The following is a 24080-nucleotide window of genomic DNA, read 5'->3' as shown; positions in this document are numbered from 1 at the left end:
GAGCAGTCGGTGGAATGAGAATTGGCAGGGGAAACCGAAGTACTTGGAGAAAACTTCCCCAGGGCCACTTTGTACACCACAAATTCCACATGACCTGACCCGGGCTCGAACCCGGGCCGGCGCAGTGGGAAGCAGGCGACTAACCGCCTGAGCTATGCCACGGCCTTCAGAGAAGGTTAGTTATTAACTTTCTGATCACTGCACAAAATAATAAATATTCTGTGACAAATGAAGTGACAAATTACAAGTATACGATACAGAATCTTATGGAAAGTCAAAACATTTTCAGGTTTTAACACGATTTGGTCATGGCGAACAGTATTAGGCCACTGATAAATATTTTGTAGTTTTGAATTATGCGACTTTTATACACTTTTTACTGGGTCAGTATTGTGTCCTCTACAGTCATTGTTCTTGTCTTAAAGTGAAGACAGAAGTTGCAAACTCAGACGAAAAGTAGCATGAAACTAATTGATTGTAAAATTAACCTTTATTACACGTCTAATATATTGGGCCTTAGACCAAAAATGTGGCTCTCTTTGGCGTCAGTGGAAGAGCGCATTTCTGCAGTATATACTATTAATGAACTGCCCCTTCAAACAAAAGTCGTTCATGCTCAGTATTCATTACTGAGCAGTCTGTTAAGTTTTATTGAACATTTTGAGTTTCTAACGTTTGGCCCACTTTACTATCAGATCTCCCGTTTTACTCCACTCCGTTGCGCTCCGTAGAGTGAACCAACAGACGTACGTCTGCAGTCCAGCAGTCCAACCACGGCAGTACGTGACATTGACAGTGTCGAGGTCCGCTGAACTAGTGTATCGGCAGTTCTGAATTCGTACTCGGGTACTGTGCTCGTATATCGGTCGCACTGCCGCTAATCCTGTGATTACTTATGGTTTTCATTGGTTCCTTAGTCTCCTCAGGCCAGGATCAAGACGCTACATTCAGACAGCCTACAGCCTTCTGCCTCCATATTGTTCTGCATTTGCTGAACTTCGAGTGTTGCTTTCTCATTCAGAAGATCCTGGGTTCAAATGTAGGAGCTCATACTGGCCATCATAACAGGTATTTCATAGTTTTCTTCAGCCCACCCAGGAAAATACCCGAATCGCAATTCAATTTTGGCTTCGACTGCTTCTACGCCCATTTCGGTACATTCTTCATCAGTTATCTTATTCCTGTGTAGTGTGGTCTGCTGTAACTGCAAGTGAAGTAAGCCAAGTAAATCGCGATGTTTCCATCTCATTAGGTGCTTTAAAACGTCTGCATTTCAAATGGCGTTTGAATGGCATAGTGGTCAATGTTGTTGGTTAGGGTTAGATTCAGTGAGGTTAAAAGACGCCCAGAAAATGGAGGACCAAGAGAACGTTCACTGGCCAGAATGTGGCCGGCTCCCTCGGCTTAGCCCTGCCGTCTTGTTATTGAGGACCGTACAGCGACCCGCTTTTGCACCCCCGCTGTGAGGAGAAGGTGGATCAGATTTGCAGAGAAATGCAAGTGTTGCATGGCGAATAAAAGCAAACTGTTATCTCTCATTCAAGTGTCCGACTGGGCAGCCTTGACCATTTGGGTCTTTCCTGCTGTTCTGTGCCGTTTCCATTCCGTTCTGCTCGTTGCTGCGGGTGTAACTTTGTGTGAACGCACAGACCCGCGCCAGGTCGGATCCGTTCAGACGTGTTCCAGACAAAGAAGCCATCATTGCTGATACCCCAGAACACTTCCACCCATTTTACTCACTAGAGGGATGCTGCAAGACACTGCCAAATAGGTGAAAGTCGTACAATTGTTAATATACAAAGTAGGTAAAGCTTGCATAATCTTTAGTATCCTTCTTAGTAATAATAATAATAATGGTAAGTGGTAGTAGTAGTGGTGGTGGTGGTGGTGGTAGTAGTAGTAGTAGTAGTAGTAGTAGTAGTAGTAGTAGTAGTAGTAGTAGTAGTAGTAGTAGTAGTAGTAGTAGTAGTAGTAGTAGTAGTGAAAGGTAAAGTTGCCCCTGTGCACTACGCCATGAAGACGTATGTGGGAGTTAATATATAGATCCACATTTTCTTGGCTTCGCCACTAGATGAAGGTGAGTGGTCAGCCTCACGCCCCGGCCGCTTTATCCCCGAGTAAAGAGCCCCCGTTACCCATTGGATAGGAGGTTGGGTGGGTCCTAGAACCGGTCTGGACGACGTGGAGAAGAACAAATTTTTGATCCTACCGGGGTTCGAACTCCGATCCCTCTGTCCTCCAGCCCGTAGCCAGTCGCTATACCGACTGTGCTATCCTGGCTCAATAATAATAATAATAATAATAATAATAATAGCAGTAGTCTTTTTGTTGTAAGAGAAAGAACGGTTCATGCCTCAGCGAGAACGCTGTCCATTCTCTCAGACCTGTTGTGTAGCTCCTGGCCTCCTGGTTCACAGCGACAGGTCCCATGTCACACTTCCACGTGAGTATATTTGCCTACGTATCCCAGAATCTTCCTGAAAGTATNGGAGGGAGGTATGAGCTGTGCTCACCTCCTGCGCCTGCGCAGTTTAGTCGTAAACGACTTAAAAACGTAAGGTAAGTTAAATAAACAAAAGTAAAGCTATCCCTGTACCAGGCTGTGAAGGTCCATAGGGTTGTGAGACGTTGAGGCTCCCACGTTATCTAGACAGTCGGATCAAAGATAGCGGTAAGGTTGTCAGCCTTACGCGCCGGCCCCTCTTTACTCCTCAGGAAATTTATTTAATTAATTCCTGGTACTCATTTCTGTTAAGAGGCTGAGCCGACCCCAGGGCCATAGTACGGCCGGAAGGATTAGCTCAATTGAAAAAAATCCAATTACCTCATCGGGACTTGAACCCGCGACCTTCCGGCTTGTAGCATAGTGCCTCAACCAAGTACGCTACCGCGTGCCCCCGATACAAAAGTTGTTAGAATGTGAAACGAGCAACTCGATTTATTACCGTATAAGGCTGAATATAATGCGACTCTGTTTTCCCAGTAAGAGAATCAGCAGTTGACTGTGTCTTTAATTTTGAAGTTTTTCAGCAGACATTAGTAAAAATTATGACAATAATAAATAACAGATACAAAATTTAATTAAGATCTAAAAGTTTGTGATGATGGTGCATTAATACAAATATTATGTTTCTGTACATTAATTTTTTTATTTCAAACACAACGTTTCGGAGACTGGATTCTGTCTCCATGGTCAGGTAAAAACCTACACATTTAGGCCCAATCGATAGAGATAGGGAGGTAGCTCTATGGATCGGGCTAAACTGAAGACGGAGACAGAATGTAAAATGTACAAAATTTAATACCTAAAATGTAATTAAAGTATTTTTCACAAATATCGTTAGAATTAGCGATTAGGACCTGTCGTGATAATTTTATTTGTATTCTTATTCATTAAGAACTCGAAAGTAAGGCAACCCATCTCTTATAATACGCAGTATTCAGTATTCGGCAGCTTCATAACGTGTGCTCTTCTCCAGCTGTAATTAGAATGAATACGTGAAGGAGGATGAGATGGGAAGGGCATGTAGCACGAATGGGGGAGACGAGGAATGCATATAGGATATTGGTGGGAAAGCCAGAAGGAAAGAGACCGCTGTGAAGACCAAGACCTAGGTGCGTGGACAATATTAAAATGGACCTTAGAGAGATAGGATAGGATGGCATGGATTGGATTGATCTGGCTCAGGATACGGACCAGTGAAGGTCTCTTGTGAACACGGTAATGAGCCTTTGGGTTCCGTAAAATGCTGGGAAATTCTTGAGTAGCTGCAGAATTGGCGGCTCAAAAGGGCTCAGCTCCATAAGTAAGTAAGCGTTTGAAAAAACTCTCCTTGTTTTTGAGGTAATAGGATAATCGCCGAGGTCCGTTCTTTCATTCGTAGAACAGAGAATTGCCATAAACTTAGATGAACGATACAAAAATTCCTCTCAAATCTCGGGGTTGGCTGTTGGCAAGGCCATGTGGTACATTGGGAGGCTGTGGGGTTCCGGGAAGGACGACCGCCGTTAATATTCACCAAACCATAAGCTTTCTCTTCTACACTAAACACAAAGAAATATGCAACATAAATAAACTCCGTGGCTTTAGTCCGCAAGCGAACTACACCGACCGAGCGACCGCCGCTTATCGGCGAAATTAGTGCCAACTTTAGCGGATAGAGAGTGTCGCGTGGTCAGAGCAACGAATTCCCACGGCCGTTAATCTCGATTTTCTAGACCGCAGGCGATATTTTCTTGAAATAGCTCCTCAATTGTCCTCACGAGGCTAAGTGGACCCCGTTCGAGACTTCTCAGAAACTCTCATCGCGCCGAGAATCGAACTTTGGACCTCTGGATCTGTAGCCAGGAACTCTGACCACTAGACTATAGAATTATGCACCGGGGCGGTAATCCGAAGCACGAGGTGACGTAGTCTTGTCCCCAGTAACGTGGATCTCTTGGAGTGAAAATAACAGAATTTCTTTGTGCTTACGTAAAGAGAAGCGCAGACACTGCTGATACCAAAGCTGGACACTAATGGAAAATTGTGGATGCACGGCTTCTTGATATCCGCGATTGGCGAGTGATTTCTGTGCTTCTGAACGTTAGAGTCTTCATGCCGCAAATTTTACTGTGTATGAATATCTGCTATAGACAAAGAGGGATTTGTTTAATTCTATCAAAACGATCTTCTTACTTGAAATCCTTGGAACACGGGATGTGTTCTCCCCTCTAGGAGCAATGTTCCGCCCTGTTTCGGCCCGTTGACTCTAATTATGCATAGATTTCTTGGATAATTTCTCTTTTCCAGACTTCGCTGCACTCACACCGAATTGCAGCATCTTGGAATGGTAACCACTACTGCTTCACCGCATCCCCATCTCGTTGCCATAGTAACATTCCCCTTGCTTGTGCTGTCTCACCTTCTTGTGTTATTTCTTCTTTTCCACCCTCTAATGCGCCATTTTGTTCTTTAGGGGAGGAACGTCAGTCTATGTTTTTTAGGGAGAGATGCTTGCAGGGGAGACGAAATGTCCACGTCCCCCTGGAAAATTTTACATCTGTGCTCCCTTCCCTTCAGCCTGGTCTGAAATGATGGGAACTGCTTTGCTGCTTCTCGAGCGAGTCGATGCCGGAGTATTCACCCATGAGGAAAGCAATAGGCTACCCTGTGTAGCAAAATATTCAGCCGGTCTGTTCCACAGAAAGCAAGGAAAGTAAGAACGTGGAGGAGGCCTACATTCGGGGATGGATTTCACAATAGCCTACAGCAAATGCCGGAATATGAAATTTTTGAAGTCAATTCTAAGGGGTTCAGACTATGGTATTTACACTTAGAATTAACGAGTTTTCGGTTTTTGTCCATCTTCCAGCATTCTGAAAAAAAAATCAACATTTCATAAACTGGATCTGTTCCTGTTCACAGGCGAAATGACCTTGAGGTACCTAATGAGTTGGGTCCATCAGTAATGTTTAATCTGAGTCACTGGACCTGACTGAGTTTAACTACGTATATCTAGTGGACAAAATTGAGCACGTGGATCGCAGCAATTTCACCTGAGCACGGAAAAGGATCTCGTTCCTGAAACAGCGTGTTCAATCGGAGTGTTAGGCAAGGAACAGTCTAGAAATTCAGTAATTCCTAAGTTTATTAGTACTTTAGTGACGAAGATTTAATTGCTCATTTCGCGAATGAAATTAGGAGTAATTCGTATCGTAAGTAGGTACCGAGACGCAGCACGACTTATAACAGCATCTTGTTAAAAGAAGGACTGAAACTGAAATAGTCTTAATGTGCATTCGACATACCAAATTTAATCTAAATCCGTCGAGCAGTTTCGGAAAATTAAAAATACAGAGGGACTGACTTATATTGTCTCCCGATCATGCGTTCACATGATTCGCTTCATACAAATGACTTATAACAATGGTAACGCGCCTTCTTCAGAATAAAGCCTTCGTCTGCAGCGTAATTAGTCCACAAGAAATTAACAGATTTTTATGTTGTCAGAGTTGTAAATTAATATGTTTTACAAAACAGAAGGTGACTTTCGTATTTTAAAATTTCGCCCCCCCCCCCATGATTCAATGCAATGTAAAACTCTGAGAGTCCTCATTAGTTTTTTTACTGTATTTAATAAGTTTTTCAGAATTGCTTACGTACTATGGCGTCGAATGGAGTGAGAGTTATGTATGTGAAAGAAAGTTGAAGAAAGCTGCAGTTGCTCATTGTGACTTTACACAAGCAACTGCTTAGAGAGAGTAAGGAAGCATTACAAATTTCAGTCTCTGAAAATCGAAGCTATGGAATTCAGAATAAGATACAGGCATGCTCCACCAGTCAAGGGCCATGTTCATTCTGAGATTCACAAATTGTGTGTGAAATATCCCCGAATGCCTTTCGAGTTCAGACAAAAACATAGGTGCGCCTTCTGGCTCTTCTGTACGTTACTACGTTCAGGACAGTCAAAGCGAACCAGTTACAGCCCTCTGCCCCATATTTTGTGCAGGCCCAATGGTCGAGCGAGCAGTTCAGGAAACCGTTGCTGTCTGTTCCGTTGATCAGGGCTCTAATGAGACGGACACTTGCATTTCACATGGACTGTGCATATTGGACAGCGGAAAATTAAGCGAAGTAGAGCATGAAATTGCGATTGTGAAGACGTTCCACAGCCTTCATACTATTCCAGTGGGTTACCCCCTAAACAATTAAATTCTTTAAAGCATTAAATTACAGGCCTGAGCATCAACAGAGTTGCCACCAGAAAGAGCTCCCAAGAAAACTTATGTTATTAACAGAAGGGAAGACATGACGCAGTAAGATGGAATGGGCGGGTATCCTCAGCCTTTGCAGAAGACGATGCTGACAGGAGCAAGAGATTGATCTAAATAGAATTTAAAGATTCACTATCTACCTCACATTACAAAGACCAATTATTTAATATTTATAAGGAAATAATTGCTTTTTCTCTAAGACTAGTAGAACCATGAATATATTTTGTGGGCAAAATTGAGAGCCTGTAATGTCAGCTCTACGTATCAAGAAATCGTTCCACTTAATATTTAAACTTAATTTCTTACTGCACAGAAACTACGAATTATCGTTACAAGAAAAATCGTTTAATGCGTTTTAGGCTAATAATCGATATTTATTCTCAGAATGGGTAAAATGAAGAGGTCTGAACACTGAAACACGCAGTAGGCCTATATAAAATAATCAGTGCCGTTTATACCGATAAACTTTTCAATACAGTAGCACTAATCAGTGTTTAAATGGGTTAAGACGAAGGGTAGAAGTAAACGTGTCCCTGCACCTAATTAATTCAACACCATTCGGTGAAGGAGCATGGGGCAGGGGAGACAGTTCCGTCACTCCTAACCTCAGCACTAGGTGGGAGTGAGTGGTTAGTCTCATGCTTTTGTCATTGTACCCCAAGAGAAAGAGCCACCGATACATATTCCATAGGAGGCTGACTGAGATCCAGAGCCGGTATGAACGCTGTGGAATAAAGAAAATCTCATGCGTCTGTGGAGAATCGAACCCCGGTCGTCCAGCCCGTAGCCCGCAACTATATCGACTGAGCTATCCCGGTCCCGTTTCAAGGGGACAGTCAACTTAAGTCTGCGGTAATGCAACATTTGCCATAAGTGAAAATAAATCAGTGACTGGGCACCCCTGTACTTGTATACATTCTCCCTCTTTCGTACGCACACATACAGAGACGCCATACTTTAAACTTGATTCCCTTAATGTAGTCCGCGTGGATTCATGGCGGTGGTGGCAGTGGTGGCCTGTGTTGGAATCTCCGCCTAGTGGATAGAGAATGCTGCCAGGCCGGCCTTTGTGTAAGTCTTTTGTTAGAAGCATAAAACAAGTTAATTATGTGAAGAGGCTTCAGCTAAAAAGGGAACAATTAAAGGATAGGGGAAAGAGGATCACTGCTGGTGGAGCTACGCAAGGGAGGAACCGAGACACAGGGAAACGATGCTTTGGGGCCGAGGAAATATCTTCAGCCGCTTTGAAACGAATTCGCATAATTCCGTATATTGCTAGATGCAATTATTATTCTATACGCTTTCAGCAAACATTTCTATATATTGAATTCTCTATTATATGACAATACGTAGCAGGATCATGGTGCTCACGGGGTGAGCAAGATAATTGAAAATCTGTGGTAATAGGCGATGTTCGTTTCCTTTTGGATTCCTTTCCTTATTTTATTTACGAGAATTTTGTTTCCACGGAGTAAAATGATTACTTTACTTCGTAATCAGTTGACTGTAATTATGATGATGAGATATATATTTACGACGTTGATGGGCATCTTCTTCAGCTATAACATAGTGGGCGATGTGGTCCTGCGACTCAGAATTAATTCTAGAACAATGAGTTATCTAGAAATTTTTATGCCTTGAACTATAGCAAATAACACAACAAAACATAACACGGTATTGCACAATACAATCTGTACACAACAAAACCCCTCACAACTCGTTAAACTGCACTGCACTATATTATACATCACTACACAAGACTGTACTACTCATCACGTTACAATATACTACACACACTTCACTATACTACGCAATATTGAGCTATATTAAACCTTACTGTTCTACATATTACATTATTTTACATTTCAGTACACAAGCAAATGTTACGCTGTACTACATAACACTGAAATATATCTTACATATTACTCCATACTACACAACGAAAATTCTGTTACACTACACTATAGCAGATCTACTCTGCATGACTTTAAACTATGCTACATAACACTAAGCTACATACATTGCACTACGATGTCAATGAACTAAAATACACATTATTACACTACACCGTTGTACACAATATTAAGCGACATTTGTGAATTCTAAAGGTTTCTGAGAATGATGTATAATATCCTGCTTTTTGGCAGCTCGCAGCCAAAAAGGAAGGACACATCACAGACACAGTACACACAGAAACGACTCCCATAGTGGACGAACCATACTATACGCGGGTTTGAATTAAGACATATAGATGAATACTCTTAACAAGTTTTAGTATATACATATTTTATTATAGTTGACGTATAATGTACTTTCTAAATAATTTTATGAAAGACACAAGATGGCAAACAATGTAATAGCTTAGCGTAAATAACGAACCTGAAGATGGCACTATGTTGCCGAAACATGTAGTAAGAAGCGACATATGAAATTGAGTGCACTACAAGGCGGCCATTATATACGTATCATGGATGAAAATCAGTGCAACAGGACGCTAAAATACAACATTATAAAACACGACGTTTCGGAAACTGATAGCATCAACACATACATTTAAATTTTAGAAGCTGTATAATCTCTGCGGTTAAAACAGTATTTCCGAATAACCTAAAAATGAATATATCGAAGGAAATATTTTGTGGAGGCCAACAAAAGATTTGTTAGGGCGTTGGGATATATGGATTTTTCATTTAAATGCAACGAAAGCGGCAAAGAGCAAGTTAAGGCTTGGTGATCACCCTATGGGACAAGCAACAGCACTGCTCCGTTATGGTAGTCTGTCTTTATTCTTAAAAGAGAGGGAGCAACGCAAACGACGGCATTAAGTTAAATCTTTAAAAGGCCTTACTCCGCCTATTGCAGACGCAAACATGGCTCAAGTAAATGAGAAAAGCATTAGGAGAATATGAATACGTTTGATTACTGGTCTTGGTTGCTTAGTTGCGCGGTTACTAAGAGGAGAGAGGGGAGGAAGGAGTGGTAAAGGCATTTTCGTTGCCATAACAACAGTTTTCAGGCATCATCTGCGTGGGTATAATGGAGGGCTCTTATATAATTAAACCCTTTTAAAATAGGAACACTGTAAGCCAAATTTCAGAGGTGGATTCTTGTGCTCTAAATCACGTATTCGCGTCATACTGAAAGTATGCATATTTGTGGTCAGCGTGTCGTAAAGTTTGGAAGATAAAAAGTGAACCCCAAACCCACGTAGTTCTATAGTTTTCCATTGTTTTCTTCAGGAATAATATCAAATATAAAATTTGAGATTGTGGTTTTATGGGACAGGACACCTTGTAGTGGGAGACTGACTTTTTCGGCGGTATGCGCTACCTTCATATTCAGGGTTTAAATAAGTAGTTTGAGATACTGGTTCAGCAACATGGGCAAAGTTACAAGAATGGTGGTCACTAAAATGAGCAGGACAGGAAACTGGACATCATAAAGGCATATTAAATTTTTCATCTGAGGTGGAAGATGGAATTGTTTGAGTGGTTATTACCAGGGACACAATATTGTTCTGGAGGAAAAGCAGAGCCAACCAAGACAATTCCTCAGTCAACACAATTAACCATGAAATCTGAGGCAGTGCGCTGCTCCGGTGTTGTATCCCAGAAGACCCTTAACCTAAATATTTTTCATCGCGAATACATCAAAATGTAAATATTGGACTGTTACTTCGAAAATGCAGCTATTTGCTTTTTTCAGTTTCTAACCGACTTCAATCTACCATCTCGTCATCGCCTAATTGCATTGTAGTTGTTCGTGAATCATTTCATTTTCAGAATGGCTGATATCAGGAAATGCAGATCCATTGGACATGTAGAACGCAAGGGGGGAATATGCGAGTACTAAGGTTGAAAGTGAAAATCTCTTTGAGAAATGTGAGATTTGAGGTTCTGACTTGGAGAAGGCAAAGTTTACTGCCTCGCAGGATGTGACATTATGTAGGCTGGTAGAGGGTTACCGATGTTTCGGAAGAACGTTCTGACTACTTGAAGAATATGGCTGCTCTAGCACACAGCTTGTTATAAATAAAATAAGGAAAGTTGGCTGAAAAGCTAAAGATGCACCATGTTTAACTAATTAAGGCGTATGCGGGGAGGGATGTATAGATCCATGTATTTTTGACACTGGAGCCAGTTGGAGGTGACTGTTGAGCACCATTCCACGGTCGCTTAATACTCAAGAAAAGGGGCCCCGATACCCACTGGATAGGATTTTGGGTGGATCCTGGAACAAGTGTGTACGAAGTGAAGTCCCCTCCTGGGACTCGAACTCCTCGCCCTCGGTCGTCCAGTCCGTAGCCAGTCGCTATACCTACTGCGCTGTCACAAATTTAAATATGACCCACATTAAAATTGCTTAGAATTGCAGTCTGTAAAGCTGCTAGCAACGGCGTGAGCGATAGGAAGTCTCTTCGTCACCGCTTTCACACCTGCTCTGAGGCACACTGACTCCGCATGCCTGCAGAATTCTGTTTAGACTTCACGGCTTACGTTGTTGTCGGACAAGTTGCGGCTAGATCACGGCGCTATACAAGCATGCATTTTGGTCAACTCCCTCAAGTTTTGGTGGATATGCCTAAGAAATTAGCAGACGTTAATACAGTAACCCATAATTTACGAATAAATGACGTAGAACCTGAGAACCAAAGGTTCTGTTCCCGGTGGAGGCTTCAGAAATTTTTATCCCTACAACTGAGTTGGTACAGCGAAAGGCTATGGACTAAAGGAACGAGGTGCGATTCCCAGCAGGGCCAAGGTATTTGTCCGGATTCACTGTGATACCCAAATAGCCTCCTACTCAATGAGTACGGGGGCACGTTCGCCGAGACCAAAGCGGCGAGAGCGTGAAGTGGACTACTGACCTCCATCTAGCACTGAGGTTAAGAAAGGTGGAGCTATAAATCCACCCGATCGTATGTCATTATGGCATCGTGCTTAATTATTTAAGCACAGTGGTTTTACCGTTACATTTACTTACAGAGAATTCGCATTCGGTCTGACTTCAATCCACTGTGATGCTCAAAATTTCATCCCGAAATGTGCCACAAGTTACTCCCACATTGAGGCTAGGGACTTTCCTTGTGTAGAAGTTGCGGTTTGAAGATCATTATATGGTAGTCAAGTTATCAGTGGATATAACAACACAAGAAGAGGCCTTCATTACAAAATACTTCACGGAAAGAAAAAGACATTCGTCAATTACACTTTTTTTTTCGAATTTTCCCATTGGTTGAGACAGACTGAAGATCCCCCTTCTCTGTATCAAAATCCCCACTTCCTCATTCTTTCTCCCGATATAAACGAGATGGTCGTAAAGTTAATCTTACAAGAAAATTTGATGCGCCATTTTATGTCAAATAGGCTGCCATTGTGTCTGCAAAGATGATACTTCGCCGTATAATGCATGGAATAGCAGAGAATGATATACATGTCTCTTACTACAGTCCGGGTCAATAACATTTTTTATGAAGAAATAGCTCTGGACTTCAGACAGTGTCGTGGAGATCAGTTGCGGAACAAGTAATCATAGGAAGTAAACAGTCTTTCGGGATGTGGCACCGTGAAGATATTGTGTTAAACGACGTTTCGAAGGAACGTATCGCCTTTATCTTCAGGGCAGAAGAAAGAAGAAATCCGCTAGCGACCCAATGTGAGCAGGTACCAACAGACTAAGTCCAGTCGAGTAAACTGAGTTGGGCTTAGTCTGTTGGCACCTCCTCACGCTGGTTCGCTCGCGGATTTCTTCGTTTTTCTTCTACCCTCAAGATGGAGGCGATGCGTTCCTTCGAAATATATGTTAACACAATATCTACACGCTGCCACATCCCGGAAGACTGCTTTCTTCAACGGCCATCTAATTTAACTGGCTACATGTAGTTTGTTTCCAGGAGCTGGTATTTAGTCTGTCGCCGCAAGATATCTCATTGATTCGTGCCGTAACTTTTTAACGTATTTGTGGATTATTTAACGACGCTACCAATGCGCCAGACTTCATAGCTTCAAATAACACGATTATTAATGAATAAGGAAAGCCGAGGGAGAGTCAGTAAATAGGTCACAAACAAACAAAAACAAAACAAAATTCAGTGGCTATACCGACCGAGCGACCGTCGCTTGTCGGCGAAGCTAGTGCCAACTTTAGCTGATAGAGGGTCTTGCGTGGTCAGCGCAACGAATCCCCACGGACTTTAATTTCGGTTTTCTAGATCGGAGCCGCTATTTCCTTGAAATATCCTCACGAGGCTGAGTGGACCCCGTTACAGACCCACTGCTTCTCAGAAAATCTGGTAGCACCGGAAATGGAACCCGGGACTTCTGGATTTATAGTCGGAAACTCTGACCACTAGACCACAGAGGCGGTCCAAACAGGTCACAAATGGAAGTAAAACAACTAATAGGTTTTCTGTGTGTATCACTAGGTGACAGCACAGTCCAGTTTCATGACAGTCTAGATAGCAGGCGAGCACGCGCGTGTTAAAATGGAGACCGTGCTTGAGGAATGTACTACCGAAGAGCAGCGTTCTGCCTTTCTTTTTTATGTGTAAGAGGACCCACTGCAAAGGTTATTCGTAAAGAAATGTTTCCTCTTTACGGTGGGAGGTGTTTGTCGCATGAAGCGATTCACATCTGGGTCGAGAAACGTGGCAAATATTTCGGTGATGACGAAGAGTTCAAAACGGAGTTGCGGAAGTGGTTGAGACATCGGCCAAAAGATTTGTATGTTACGGGTTTCGACGCACTGGTGAAACTATGGGACAAGTGTATCAGTGGTGGTGGAGGATATGTCGAGAAATATATATTTTTTTCAGGTTCGAACATCATACATGTCTGTTGTACGTTTTATATTCTCCTCCGTAGATAGAACATTAACCGAACCTCTCATGACATAATTAGAGATACTGTCCCAGAGTTTGAGTGCAGATTCCGAGGAAAGCCGAGAACAGCCGATGTCCGGGAGCTCTCGAACACGAAGCCGCAGTGCACATTGGCTCGCTGGGTAATGAGAAGGTAGATGCAATGCCCATTTCCTCATTCGTTACTTACCAAGTCTTTGTCATGTTTAATCCAAATCCAGTCGCTCCGAAAATTGACTAATTAGTCGTCTTTGTCTGACCGCGATTGCAGTTTGAAAATAATTGAGGAGATATAGACTGAGATGCGAGCGAGACGCGGGCTCAATGAGTGTCGTGTCCAACTGTGGAGTAATCAATCTTCCAAGTCCCGTTCTTGCCTCTTCCTCTTACTCCGCTTATTCTTGTTTTCTTTTCTGACTTGTCTCTTTCTTTCCATCTGCCAACCGCAGGTTGTTTTCCTTCCAACTCAGGCGTTACAGAGGAAAAGAGTCGACGGTTTTAATTAGCTGAATCAACTCACTGCAAGGTTTGCATTACATGTTTTGTTGTTGCATTCTGAGGCTAGAGGTCTAGGGTTTAGCCCCCAAAATTGATTAATTTAGAATAAAGTGGTCTAATATAGGGAATAGTGCAATAACTAACCCATGGAGATGATCCATCCTGAGAAGCCGCTAGTTGTGCAGCTACTCAGAAATTGTGCGTTTTTATGTGTTTGTGTACAGGTAGAGGCCTTGCGACGAGCTGATCACCCACCCAAGGAGTCCTACCGTATGTCTAAGATCTAGTAAATCGAAGTGAAACGGAGAGTTTCATGGAGGTAGGCCCAGATCCAAACGAGGGCTGTAGCGCCAGTGAAAAAAATAATATCGTCCGGTGGTCTAATGGACAAAAGATTTCAGAAACTGGATCTGTTTCCGCCCTTACGTGAAAGGGTGGGAGACACCTACTCTGTTCGGTCCGTTAAGAAGTGCTAACGTGGATCCAGGGATTGAGGTTGTCTCTTCCTAGTGGACCCAACAAGGTAGGTGTCTCCCACCTCCTCACATGGGACGAAAAGGAATCAAGTTCCCGAAACGTCGTGTTGTTTAGCAGACGGGATGGTGGACATAGTCGAAAACCTCAGTAATCTCAATATTATATTTCATCTTCCTGTTGCATTGTGGCATCATTTTTAGACCCTAAGTATATCATTTATAATGCAAAAATAACCTTATATAAAAACACTGAAGTATATTTAATATTATAAAATTGCTTGTTAAATATTTTAAAATATATTTTACATTCATTCCTTGTTGCAGCATGTTTCGGCCACACATGGACCATCATCAGGCAATATTTCTTGTTACTGGGGAGAACAGTGCACTGTACACTCCGCTTCTGTGCCCTTAGGTACAGTTTTCTACGAAAGAAACTAATAAAAAAACAATGATGTTCCTAAGGGCACAGAAGACAGACTGTACAGTGCATTGTTCTCCCCAATAACAAGAAATATTTTCTGAAGGTGGTCCATGTGTGGCCGAAATATGTTGCAAAAAAGGATGAATGAATAATTTTAATGACATGTTAAAGTATTTAACAAGCACCTTTAGTGTATTAAATATGTTTTTAGGGTCTTTTATGTAAGGTTATTGTTGCGTTACAGACGGTATACACGTACTTAACGATCTAAAACTCAATAATCCAAAGAATGGAATGCCCATAAAATTGTTCTTATTAAACCCTTACAAAGTTATATTTTAGCGTCCTGTTGCACTGATTTAAGTCCATGATTTATTTAATCCGTCTTGCAGTGCATACACTCATTTATCTCCTTCTCTCCCTCGCACTACATGTTTCGGCATAATAATGCCATCTTCAGGTGCTTACTTATCCACGTCAAACCAGTTCATTGCATGCCATGTTCACACATTAAAATAACTAAAATATGTATCTATCATATTATNTTTGACAATGTATATGATAGATACATATTTTAGTTATTTTAATGTGTGAACATGGCATGCAATGAACTGGTTTGACGTGGATAAGTAAGCACCTGAAGATGGCATTATTATGCCGAAACATGTAGTGCGAGGGAGAGAAGGAGATAAATGAGTGTATGCACTGCAAGACGGATTAAATAAATCATGGACCCTTACAAAGATTTGGTAGGTTCGAAATTAGTACTTGAGAATATGATCTGATTAACTGAATCCCCTTAAATTAAAGTTCTAAGAAGTGTCAGATGCTATAGTCACGTTTATATGGCAACAATGTTCATATCAGAGGAAACACGCAACGAAACGCAGTATATACACGTATGTAACAGGATGTAATACAAACTGAAAAAGACAGACGGTGACAGGATATGCAGGCTTCCAGTATCCAATCTGAAATGCGGTACACCACAAGGAATAAAGGAGATTTCGTAAACATAAAACTGAAGTCTGAAGAGGTTTATAGTCTATTCTTGAACTGCAGAAAGAAAAATAAGACGACAAATTTTCAACAGAGCAGAGCTCTCCCGTTTCATTCACAGCTTGTAACCAGTTTCACGCTTACGATATTCAGATATGAATAAGCACCATATTGACCGGTCAGAGGGACATTAAGGGTGCCTATGACGGCAAACCGCACCCCTCCTTGTAATGCCGACATGGATTTCTCTGATATCAGGGCACGTACTTGCGTAGCGTACAGTGTCTTGTTTATTTGACTCTGTTCTCTGTATATGGCGTTGAGTGTTGGGATGATTGGGGTATAACGAAATGGAAAACATTTGGAAGTTATTAGTCACAGCCTAAGCAGGCTCTTTCCCGGCACATGCCAGTAGCATTGCTAGCGAGCAACCTCAACCTCGAGGCAGCGCCATGGCTCAGGCGGTTAGTCGCGGGGTTCCCACCGCGGCGGCCCGGGTTCCATCCCAAGTGAGGTTATGTAGGATTTGTGGTGGATAAAAAAAGACTGAGGCAGGTTTTCTCAGACTACTTCGATTTCCCCTACCAATTCTCTTCGCTCCGACTGCTCCACACTCATCAGCTCTCATCCGGTACTGGTACAGTAGGCCAAACAGTGACCGCAGTGCCAAGTGGACTCAGTAGCTCAATCCGGATAGCCGGTGTCCCGGCCGAGTTTCGATCCGAGTACCTCTCCGAATAAAAATGTAAAGCGTTTCCACTAGAGCAGCCTGTTCGGTATATCGAACAGTTTATTTTCGCGATGGAGTTAAGATTAAAACAATTTCCGTCTGCTACTGACAACTGCGGCGGCAGTCAGAATTACGGCAGTGTGTTGGCTCTGAAGGTAAGCATGGGACCGTCATTTGTATTCCTTATCCGACGGACTTGGTCTCCAGAGAATAGCACCCTCAGGCCAGTAAGTAGTTTCATTTCAGTGCATTCGTCTGGAGCCCAGTAGAATCTCTTCTGGGTCCACATCTTGGTTGGTTGGTGCGACTCCCCCTGCACTTGAGGGTGGCTGCGTCATGCGCAATAATCCCACTTGATCCCATAGTTACCGCGTCTTGTTTCCACAGTCTTCCGTGTCTCTCTCTACATTTCGCTATAAGCATCTGTCCCTTGCTCTCTAGGCAGCCATTTCCTGTCAGTTCATCCCCCCACCCCTGTTCTCCATCACGTGACGTCACAATGTTAATCCCATCCCCCACAGCTTCAGTTGCTCCGCCTATCGCTGCCGAGGTCTGCTTGTGTGATAACATCCAGCATAATGTTATCTTGAGCAAATCCCCACCCTTGCCTTTCAATTGGAATAAAATTATTTCTTGATCAAAACGGGCTGCTGGAATTCTGGAGGCTCTATAACGCAACACAGTCGTGTAACGCGAGAACGGACTCACATCTGCAGGCGCAGTCACGCACCCAGGACCGTGGAGCCTTGTTCTTGCCATCATTATGCACAATGTAATAATACTAATCCTAATACTAATGTTCTGGGAAGAACTAATCGCCTACTTTCATTTCACTACGTGCTGAGTATTTCTTACGTCACGGACCGCACAGAAAACACCTAATTCAACATTACTTCTATTCTTCTGAAATAGAATTCTTTGGAGTTAAACCGTGGGACCAGGAAATGGACCAGCGAACGTCTCTTGTGAACACGGTAATGAACCTTCTCAAGAATGGCTCAACTCCATGTACTTAGTTATGGGGCGAGTTTCACATTGTGAAGTGTGAGATTCTCGGTGCCCTGAATGTAGGGAGTAGCGTCTCCAGGGATATACACCTTCCAGTCTGGAAGCAAGTCACCTACGTCCTACTATATGCTCACGAACTTAGAGCAGACTACATGGCATTGCATCCCACATGTTAATACTCTACGATCGCGCTGTTACCTATTTTGGAAGCCGACCAGCCGGTCTGAGGCATGAACCGCCTTCGCTCGCTCGAACACTGGGTTCATGGGTTTGGATCTCACTCGAGGCATGGATGTGTTTGTGCGTTTATTCTGTGTGCAGGCAGCGGCCTTGCGACGGGCTGATCCCACGTCCAAGGACTCCTACAGAAAAAAAAGTGACCAAGCCCCAAAGAGCCACAGAAAAACAAGATAAACGGGAATTATTTGGCATAGAGTAAGGGACGGGCGAGGGGTAAGAGTGTCCATTTCACAGTTGTTCAGTGTGCTCAGCGTATGTCAGGCAATAAATGAATTTAAAGTACATGCTAAGTTTGATCCAGCTGTTGGGTAGAAATGCCTGACATAACAACCGACAGGAAGAGTACGTAATCTATGCAGCAGGGCTTCGAAAAGCACCCATCTGAACACCTGGGAGGACCAAGGGTGCGTAGAGTGGAGTGCAAAAGTGCGCATGCGTCAAATTTAGAAGCGGTCACACAGAAAACTGCCACCTGCTTCCCAAATGGAACAATCCTTGTGCTACCATTCCAGACGGCTTCCGCACTGGACCCAGTCATCCTCGAATGCCTTTGTACATTCCGTACAAGCAGCTGGTGAAGATGGGAGGGCTCAGTTTTCGCCTTTCCTTATTTTCTGGCTTCAGACCTCTGAATTTTCCTTTTTTCTGTGCCGCTTCCAACTCGTTCAGTTAACTCTCTGCCCTTTCTTTTATCTTACTTGCTTTCTATTTCTTCTTTACTTTCAATAAACTTTTGTAAGGTGTTACAGACGAATTTTCTGACTCCTGAGGATTTATCTTGCATTGTTTTCAATCCACAGAAACTTTTGGATATGGGTGTATTGCTGCCGAGCCTGTGCGTGCAGTACTTGCTGACAGTATCTGCATTATCAGAAGTTCGTGGAGAGACAGAAGTGGGCAGATGTGTGCCATGGACACGAAGGGGAGACTCAGAATTTGAATATTCGTCTTCGGTCCCTTCCAATTCCTCATCAAGCATCTTAACTTTGTGAGTGGTCTCGGAGCAAATTCTTCATCGGATGCAATATCTGTCCTGTAAGAGTAAATTTCAGTAGCCTCGAAGTTGTGTTCGGTCTTGTCAGTTGTTGCCGCATGCGCGCTCTTGTCCACGCGATCGTGCTCACTTCTGACGTGTTTAAGGAAGTCGTTCCTAATGGCAGCCCACTTCAGGTTCACAGCTTCTCGCTTCTGGGTTAGAGACTACACGACTCACACTTTGCCTTGTCTAATATTATGCCTTCTTGTAATACTGTACGTTTCAGTGTTAAAGCTAACATACTACTCACAGAATATAACAAATAAATAAGAAAGCTTAAATTTACCTCATGCACACACACGAATTCTTTACCACGATGATGGTACAGTTTCTTGTAGCAGCAAACCAGCTCTGAATAGCTGCGCATTGACGCTCTTCCGTCCCGAGCTGCTAAGAGATGAACCACCGCCCTCGGCAGTCAGACACGCCCCGCGCAGTTAGCCAGCTTTGCCGTTTGCTTATAAGTTTTCTTGTGAAGCTAATCCTGATGTAAAAAGACAAAAGACAAAAAGCTCAAGGAATATGTGGGTCGATAAACAAACAGGGGAAATAACATTAAAATCTTAAGTTTGAGTAGCTTCCTTAACGTTACATGAAATTTGGGATGGGGGCGTCACAGAAATTTGTAAAATTTGAGCAGCAGGAATCATAATTGTGGAAGTGTCACCTAACGCACGAGATCAAACGAAATTAAAACAAATATGTTTTTGTATATAGACAGTCAATTATTTGTTCACTAAATGGAGGAACAGTTTACTACAAAGGAAAAATATTGAATCTAAGTCACCAACGTGAAGAACACAGAAGTAAACGTAAGGGTTTCCCTATAACAGGCCGTGAAGGCCCATAGGGTTGTGAGACGTTGAGGCTCCCACATTTTATAGACAATCGACTCACATAAGGCGGTGAGGTTGGCAGCCTTACGCGCCGGCCGCCCTTTAGCTCAAGGAAGATTCCTGGTACTCATTTCTGTTGGAGGCTGCGTCGACCTCAGGGCCATATTGCGGCTGGAAGGATTAGATCAATTGAAAAAATTCCACCTCATCGGGACTCGAAACCGCGACCTTCCGGCTTGTAGCATAGTGCCTCAACCAACTACGCTACCGCGTGCCCCCCAGCGAGAAAAATAATATACAAATATCTAGAAGCTCTCTGTACAAACCAAATGAATATAGATATGTAGGAAAATGTATATGTACGAGTATTAAGAATACGCTTGAGCTTAGAGTTTTGTGTTCAGGGATATAACGCCATATAGTCTGGTGAAAGTCTACCGATGTTTCGGAGGAACCCCCATCATGGGTTGAAGAATAAGCCAAGCAAAAATCCAGTGTAAAGCAGGTAGCAAACAGAACTGCTTTCTTTCTTGGTCTATTCTTCGATTCTGAAAATGTAGGCGAAGTGTTCCTCCGAAAAGTCGATTGCTTGTCAACGGCCTACACAGCGTTATGTGCCAGAAGACAGAGCTCTTCATAACGACCTACTTGCTTGGGCCTAACTAGTGGAGGGGCGAAGAGTAGGAACAGGACAGGCCCACTGCATTCCTATCCGTTGCTACAGGAACTGAGGAAAACTGCGACAAGAAAAGTCTATATAACAGATCTAGCATATACGTAAATAAAAGCAGGATTTCTGAATTCGAATAGAACCCCCCTTCTCTTATTTGGGATATCCCGACTTCGAATCTCGGCCCGAGGGTTTGTTCCTTTTAAATCATTTTCATAGTTCCTTTAAAGTTCTTAGGTAAATGCTAGTTAAGTACCTAAAACAGGCATCCGCCAGATACTTCCAGGTCATCTTCAGTCACCTTAACATTAGGTGCTTTGTAACCTACTGACTAACAAGTCAACTCTGTGGAACAAAGATATTATTGGAATGCTGTTAGTCAAGAAATTCCCCTTGCAGTTCATAAGGCTCAAAATTTCATTAGCGTATTCCCTCTCCTGAGCAAGATGAATCCAGTATACGCCTCCCACTCTATTTTTTTTAAGATTTATGTATTTCTTTATTGCTAGTGGGGTGGGGTTAAGTCCCTTGTACTGCGGCCACTTCTGGCCTATTGTACCAGCCCCAGATGATAGGTGAGGGTGATTGTGGAGCAATTGCTGGAATGAAGATTGGCAGGGGAAACCGAAGTACTCGGTTAGTATGTTAGTATTATCTTCATTGTCTTTCTCAATGCAAATTCCGTAATAGCACGTTGATTAGGTATAGGTCACTTCTTCAAACGCTTTTCCAATTATCATTCAGCAACCAACCTACCTTCGACTCTACGCAATCTGGATACGGGCGAAGTCGTAAAGTAAATCCCCCCCCCCAAAAAAAATATTCTCTCTCTACTCCCCGGTCTTTTATATTGCCACGTGTATGTTTTTTTTTTTACCGAGCCGTTGCCCAGAGACGGGTATGGTGCAACCGCCTATCTCACGATCGTTGTATAGCAACGATAGTACACGCTACAATATTCTCTCTCCCACCTTTCGGTTTTCCAACTAAAATTCTGTATGCATTGTATGTTTACCTTGCGTGCTATATACTACACCCATCTCATTCTCCGTAAGCTGGTTACGTAAGCTGAAGAAATGCAAGGATGCAGGTGAAAGCTAGACGGGACAGAGGCTAAGGCGAAACAAACAACAGCAACTGATTGTTGCACTTGAGGTAAAATGAAATGAAATTAACTGAATAACGTGTCGTTATGGGTTACATAAAGAGCTAGGTTACATTCAGTAATTCCTGCACCGTTAAGCGTGAGGACTCGCACTAAATCTGTGCTCTCATTGCCATTAGTTAAAGAGCACGTAGAACTGACAGAAACTGCAGTCGGCCGTCCGGAGTGCGCCGGAGTATGCTGGATTCCCATATGGCTCAGAGCTGGTTGAGTGCGCCCTGTTCTCAACTGTTAGTACAGGGCCTACACGCGTAAATATTACGTCAGGATTTTCCAATCGGCGCGTTACATGTGTAAGTCCCACTCAAACAATATCACACATGGCAGGTTTTCATCAATCAAACGTGTTTCCAATCGAGACACAAGTACACATATCACATAATACAGCGCACAAATACATAATCGCATGGGAGTGACATGTGACAGCAGAGTGCCACATATTGAAGGTTTTTGCAACCCATTCTTCTGCTTCCTCCCGCCAGACGAGACGAAATTAAATGAAATTACAGTGACGCAGCCAAGAGCGCAGGCTTCACCTTCTGTTAGCACTCTGCAATATGTGTCATATCGGGCCCGCTCCGACCTGCTCTTTTTCCTGTCTAATTATATTTGTACAGCAATCACAGCCCCATGCTTACAGCACCGAGGACGGTGGTGTAACGGTAACAGTCTAGACTTATATTCTGGAAGTTATCGGCTCGAATCTCGGCTGGTACACCGTTTATCTATCTTATTTTCGCCTTTCTATTCAGTATCTTCAGGTAAATGCTGAGCACTTGCAGTGTTGCATCCCGTTGATGGTGCTTACAAATAAGGATTGAGGGGTTGCCGTCACACGGACACGTGTTTTTATTATTCCGCTCACAAAATGTAGCCCATCATCAGATGAATCATGAGGAAAAAACAAATGATGACGGAATACACACAAAAACCAAAATGCTGGTATAAATTTATTAGTTCGATTAGGTCTATCAATCTTAAAATGCTGAGTTAATAAGCTGTTTGGATTCATGAACGCTTCCTTCTGAATCTCGTCCAATTCATTGCTCATCAANGTGTGTGTGTGTGTGTGTGTGTGTGTGTGTGTATATATATATATATATATATATATATTGCATTGAATGATTGTTACTATGACCTCCCAGAATATTGGAACTTCCTGCTGGGACGCTCTATATAAACTGAAATGCTGATATCGTCGTACAGCAGACCACAAATCTTGTTCCTAACTTAGTACATTCAAAATTATAAATCAAGTCAATGAATTCTACCTATTCTCAATAATATAAATGTATTTATAACTCTAAGAATGCAGTTTCCTGGGATGTGGCGCCGTGTAGATCTTGTGTGAACCGACGTTTCGGAGGAACGTAAGTTGTCACAAGAGCTACATGGCGCCACATCCAAGAAGACGGCATTCTTCATAGTCACCTCTGTGAAGAACTCAGATCCTATTTACAACTAGTTTTCCCAAACATTCCTTATTTTGTCTCCGTAAATTACTCGCATGAACATCTGTAACTCTGGTCTTCTTGATGAAAAATCGGTCAACGTGTCTCAGACGCGGGGTAGGGGCTAAGGGATTTTCGAACACATTCAAATTCAATCACACTGGCCTACCAGCCACCGCCTTTCTTCCCCAGGGACTTTGCTGGCTAAAGGAAGCTTCGTAAAGCGCAAAAGAAAAAGGAAAAGAGATGAATTGAAAACAAAGAATGGTGTAAGTCACAAGCCGACTGACACTTGCACTACTACCGTCCATATTGGGAGTGATGAATTGGAGAGACTTGTGAAAGGGATCCCCTGTGGCCTACTTAAGGTCTCACTGGGAGTCCTTGGGAGGACTGAGGTAACGCTGAGTTAATGTCACTATAACGAGTCTAGGGAACGAGATCAGAGTCCGGCACGTCTGGAACGAGAAGCAGGAGCACTGATCTTTGGAGCTGTGCCGCTTGCTCCATTGAAATGATACTCTATTCATTTGTATTGAAGTGGCTCCAGTGAACTACTCCTGATTGTCTTGTCTGAGACTTATGGGTAACGGGGGAAGATGCTGCACATAGGAACAACAGCCACAGCAAAGAAAATAAAACGAGGTGAAGAGTAAAGATGAAGAAAGCGGTCTTCTGGGATTTGGCACCGTGTATATGTGGTGTTAACCGACGTTTCGGAGGAACGTATCGCCTCCATCTTCAGGGTAGAAGAAAAAGTATAAGAAATCTGCAAGCGACAAGACCGTGAGAACCGTCGGTTAACACCACATATACACGGTGCCAAATCCCAGAAGACTGCTTTCTTCAAGAGTAAAGATGTCCCTGTGCGATAAATGATACAAACTCCGTCCCAAGTGCAAACAATAAATATTATATGTCTTTGATCTTGT

The 24080-nt window shown here is 42.9% G+C and overlaps 1 protein-coding gene across 2 annotated transcripts in view; it reads left to right on the top strand.

Annotated features, from left to right (window-relative positions):
* The first annotated feature begins 747 nt into the window (after positions 1-747).
* LOC111862384 (cytochrome P450 4c3) overlaps positions 748-24080 on the top strand; it is a 373344-nt gene continuing 350011 nt past the window's right edge. The window contains exon 1 of one of the 2 annotated variants that reach the window (XM_023847719.2): positions 748-1068. In XM_023847719.2, coding sequence (XP_023703487.1) covers positions 896-1068 — 173 coding nt within the window. In that variant the 5' untranslated portion in view covers positions 748-895. The remainder of the gene's footprint in view (positions 1069-24080) is intronic. The other variant, XM_023847720.2, reaches the window with a different exon arrangement.

This window comes from Cryptotermes secundus, unplaced genomic scaffold (assembly GCF_002891405.2).
Source record: "Cryptotermes secundus unplaced genomic scaffold, Csec_1.0 scaffold671, whole genome shotgun sequence".
In the NCBI taxonomy this organism is placed as follows: Eukaryota; Metazoa; Arthropoda; class Insecta; order Blattodea; family Kalotermitidae; genus Cryptotermes; species Cryptotermes secundus.
Note: the sequence above shows the minus strand (reverse complement) of the source record. Positions and strands in the feature narration are given on the sequence as shown.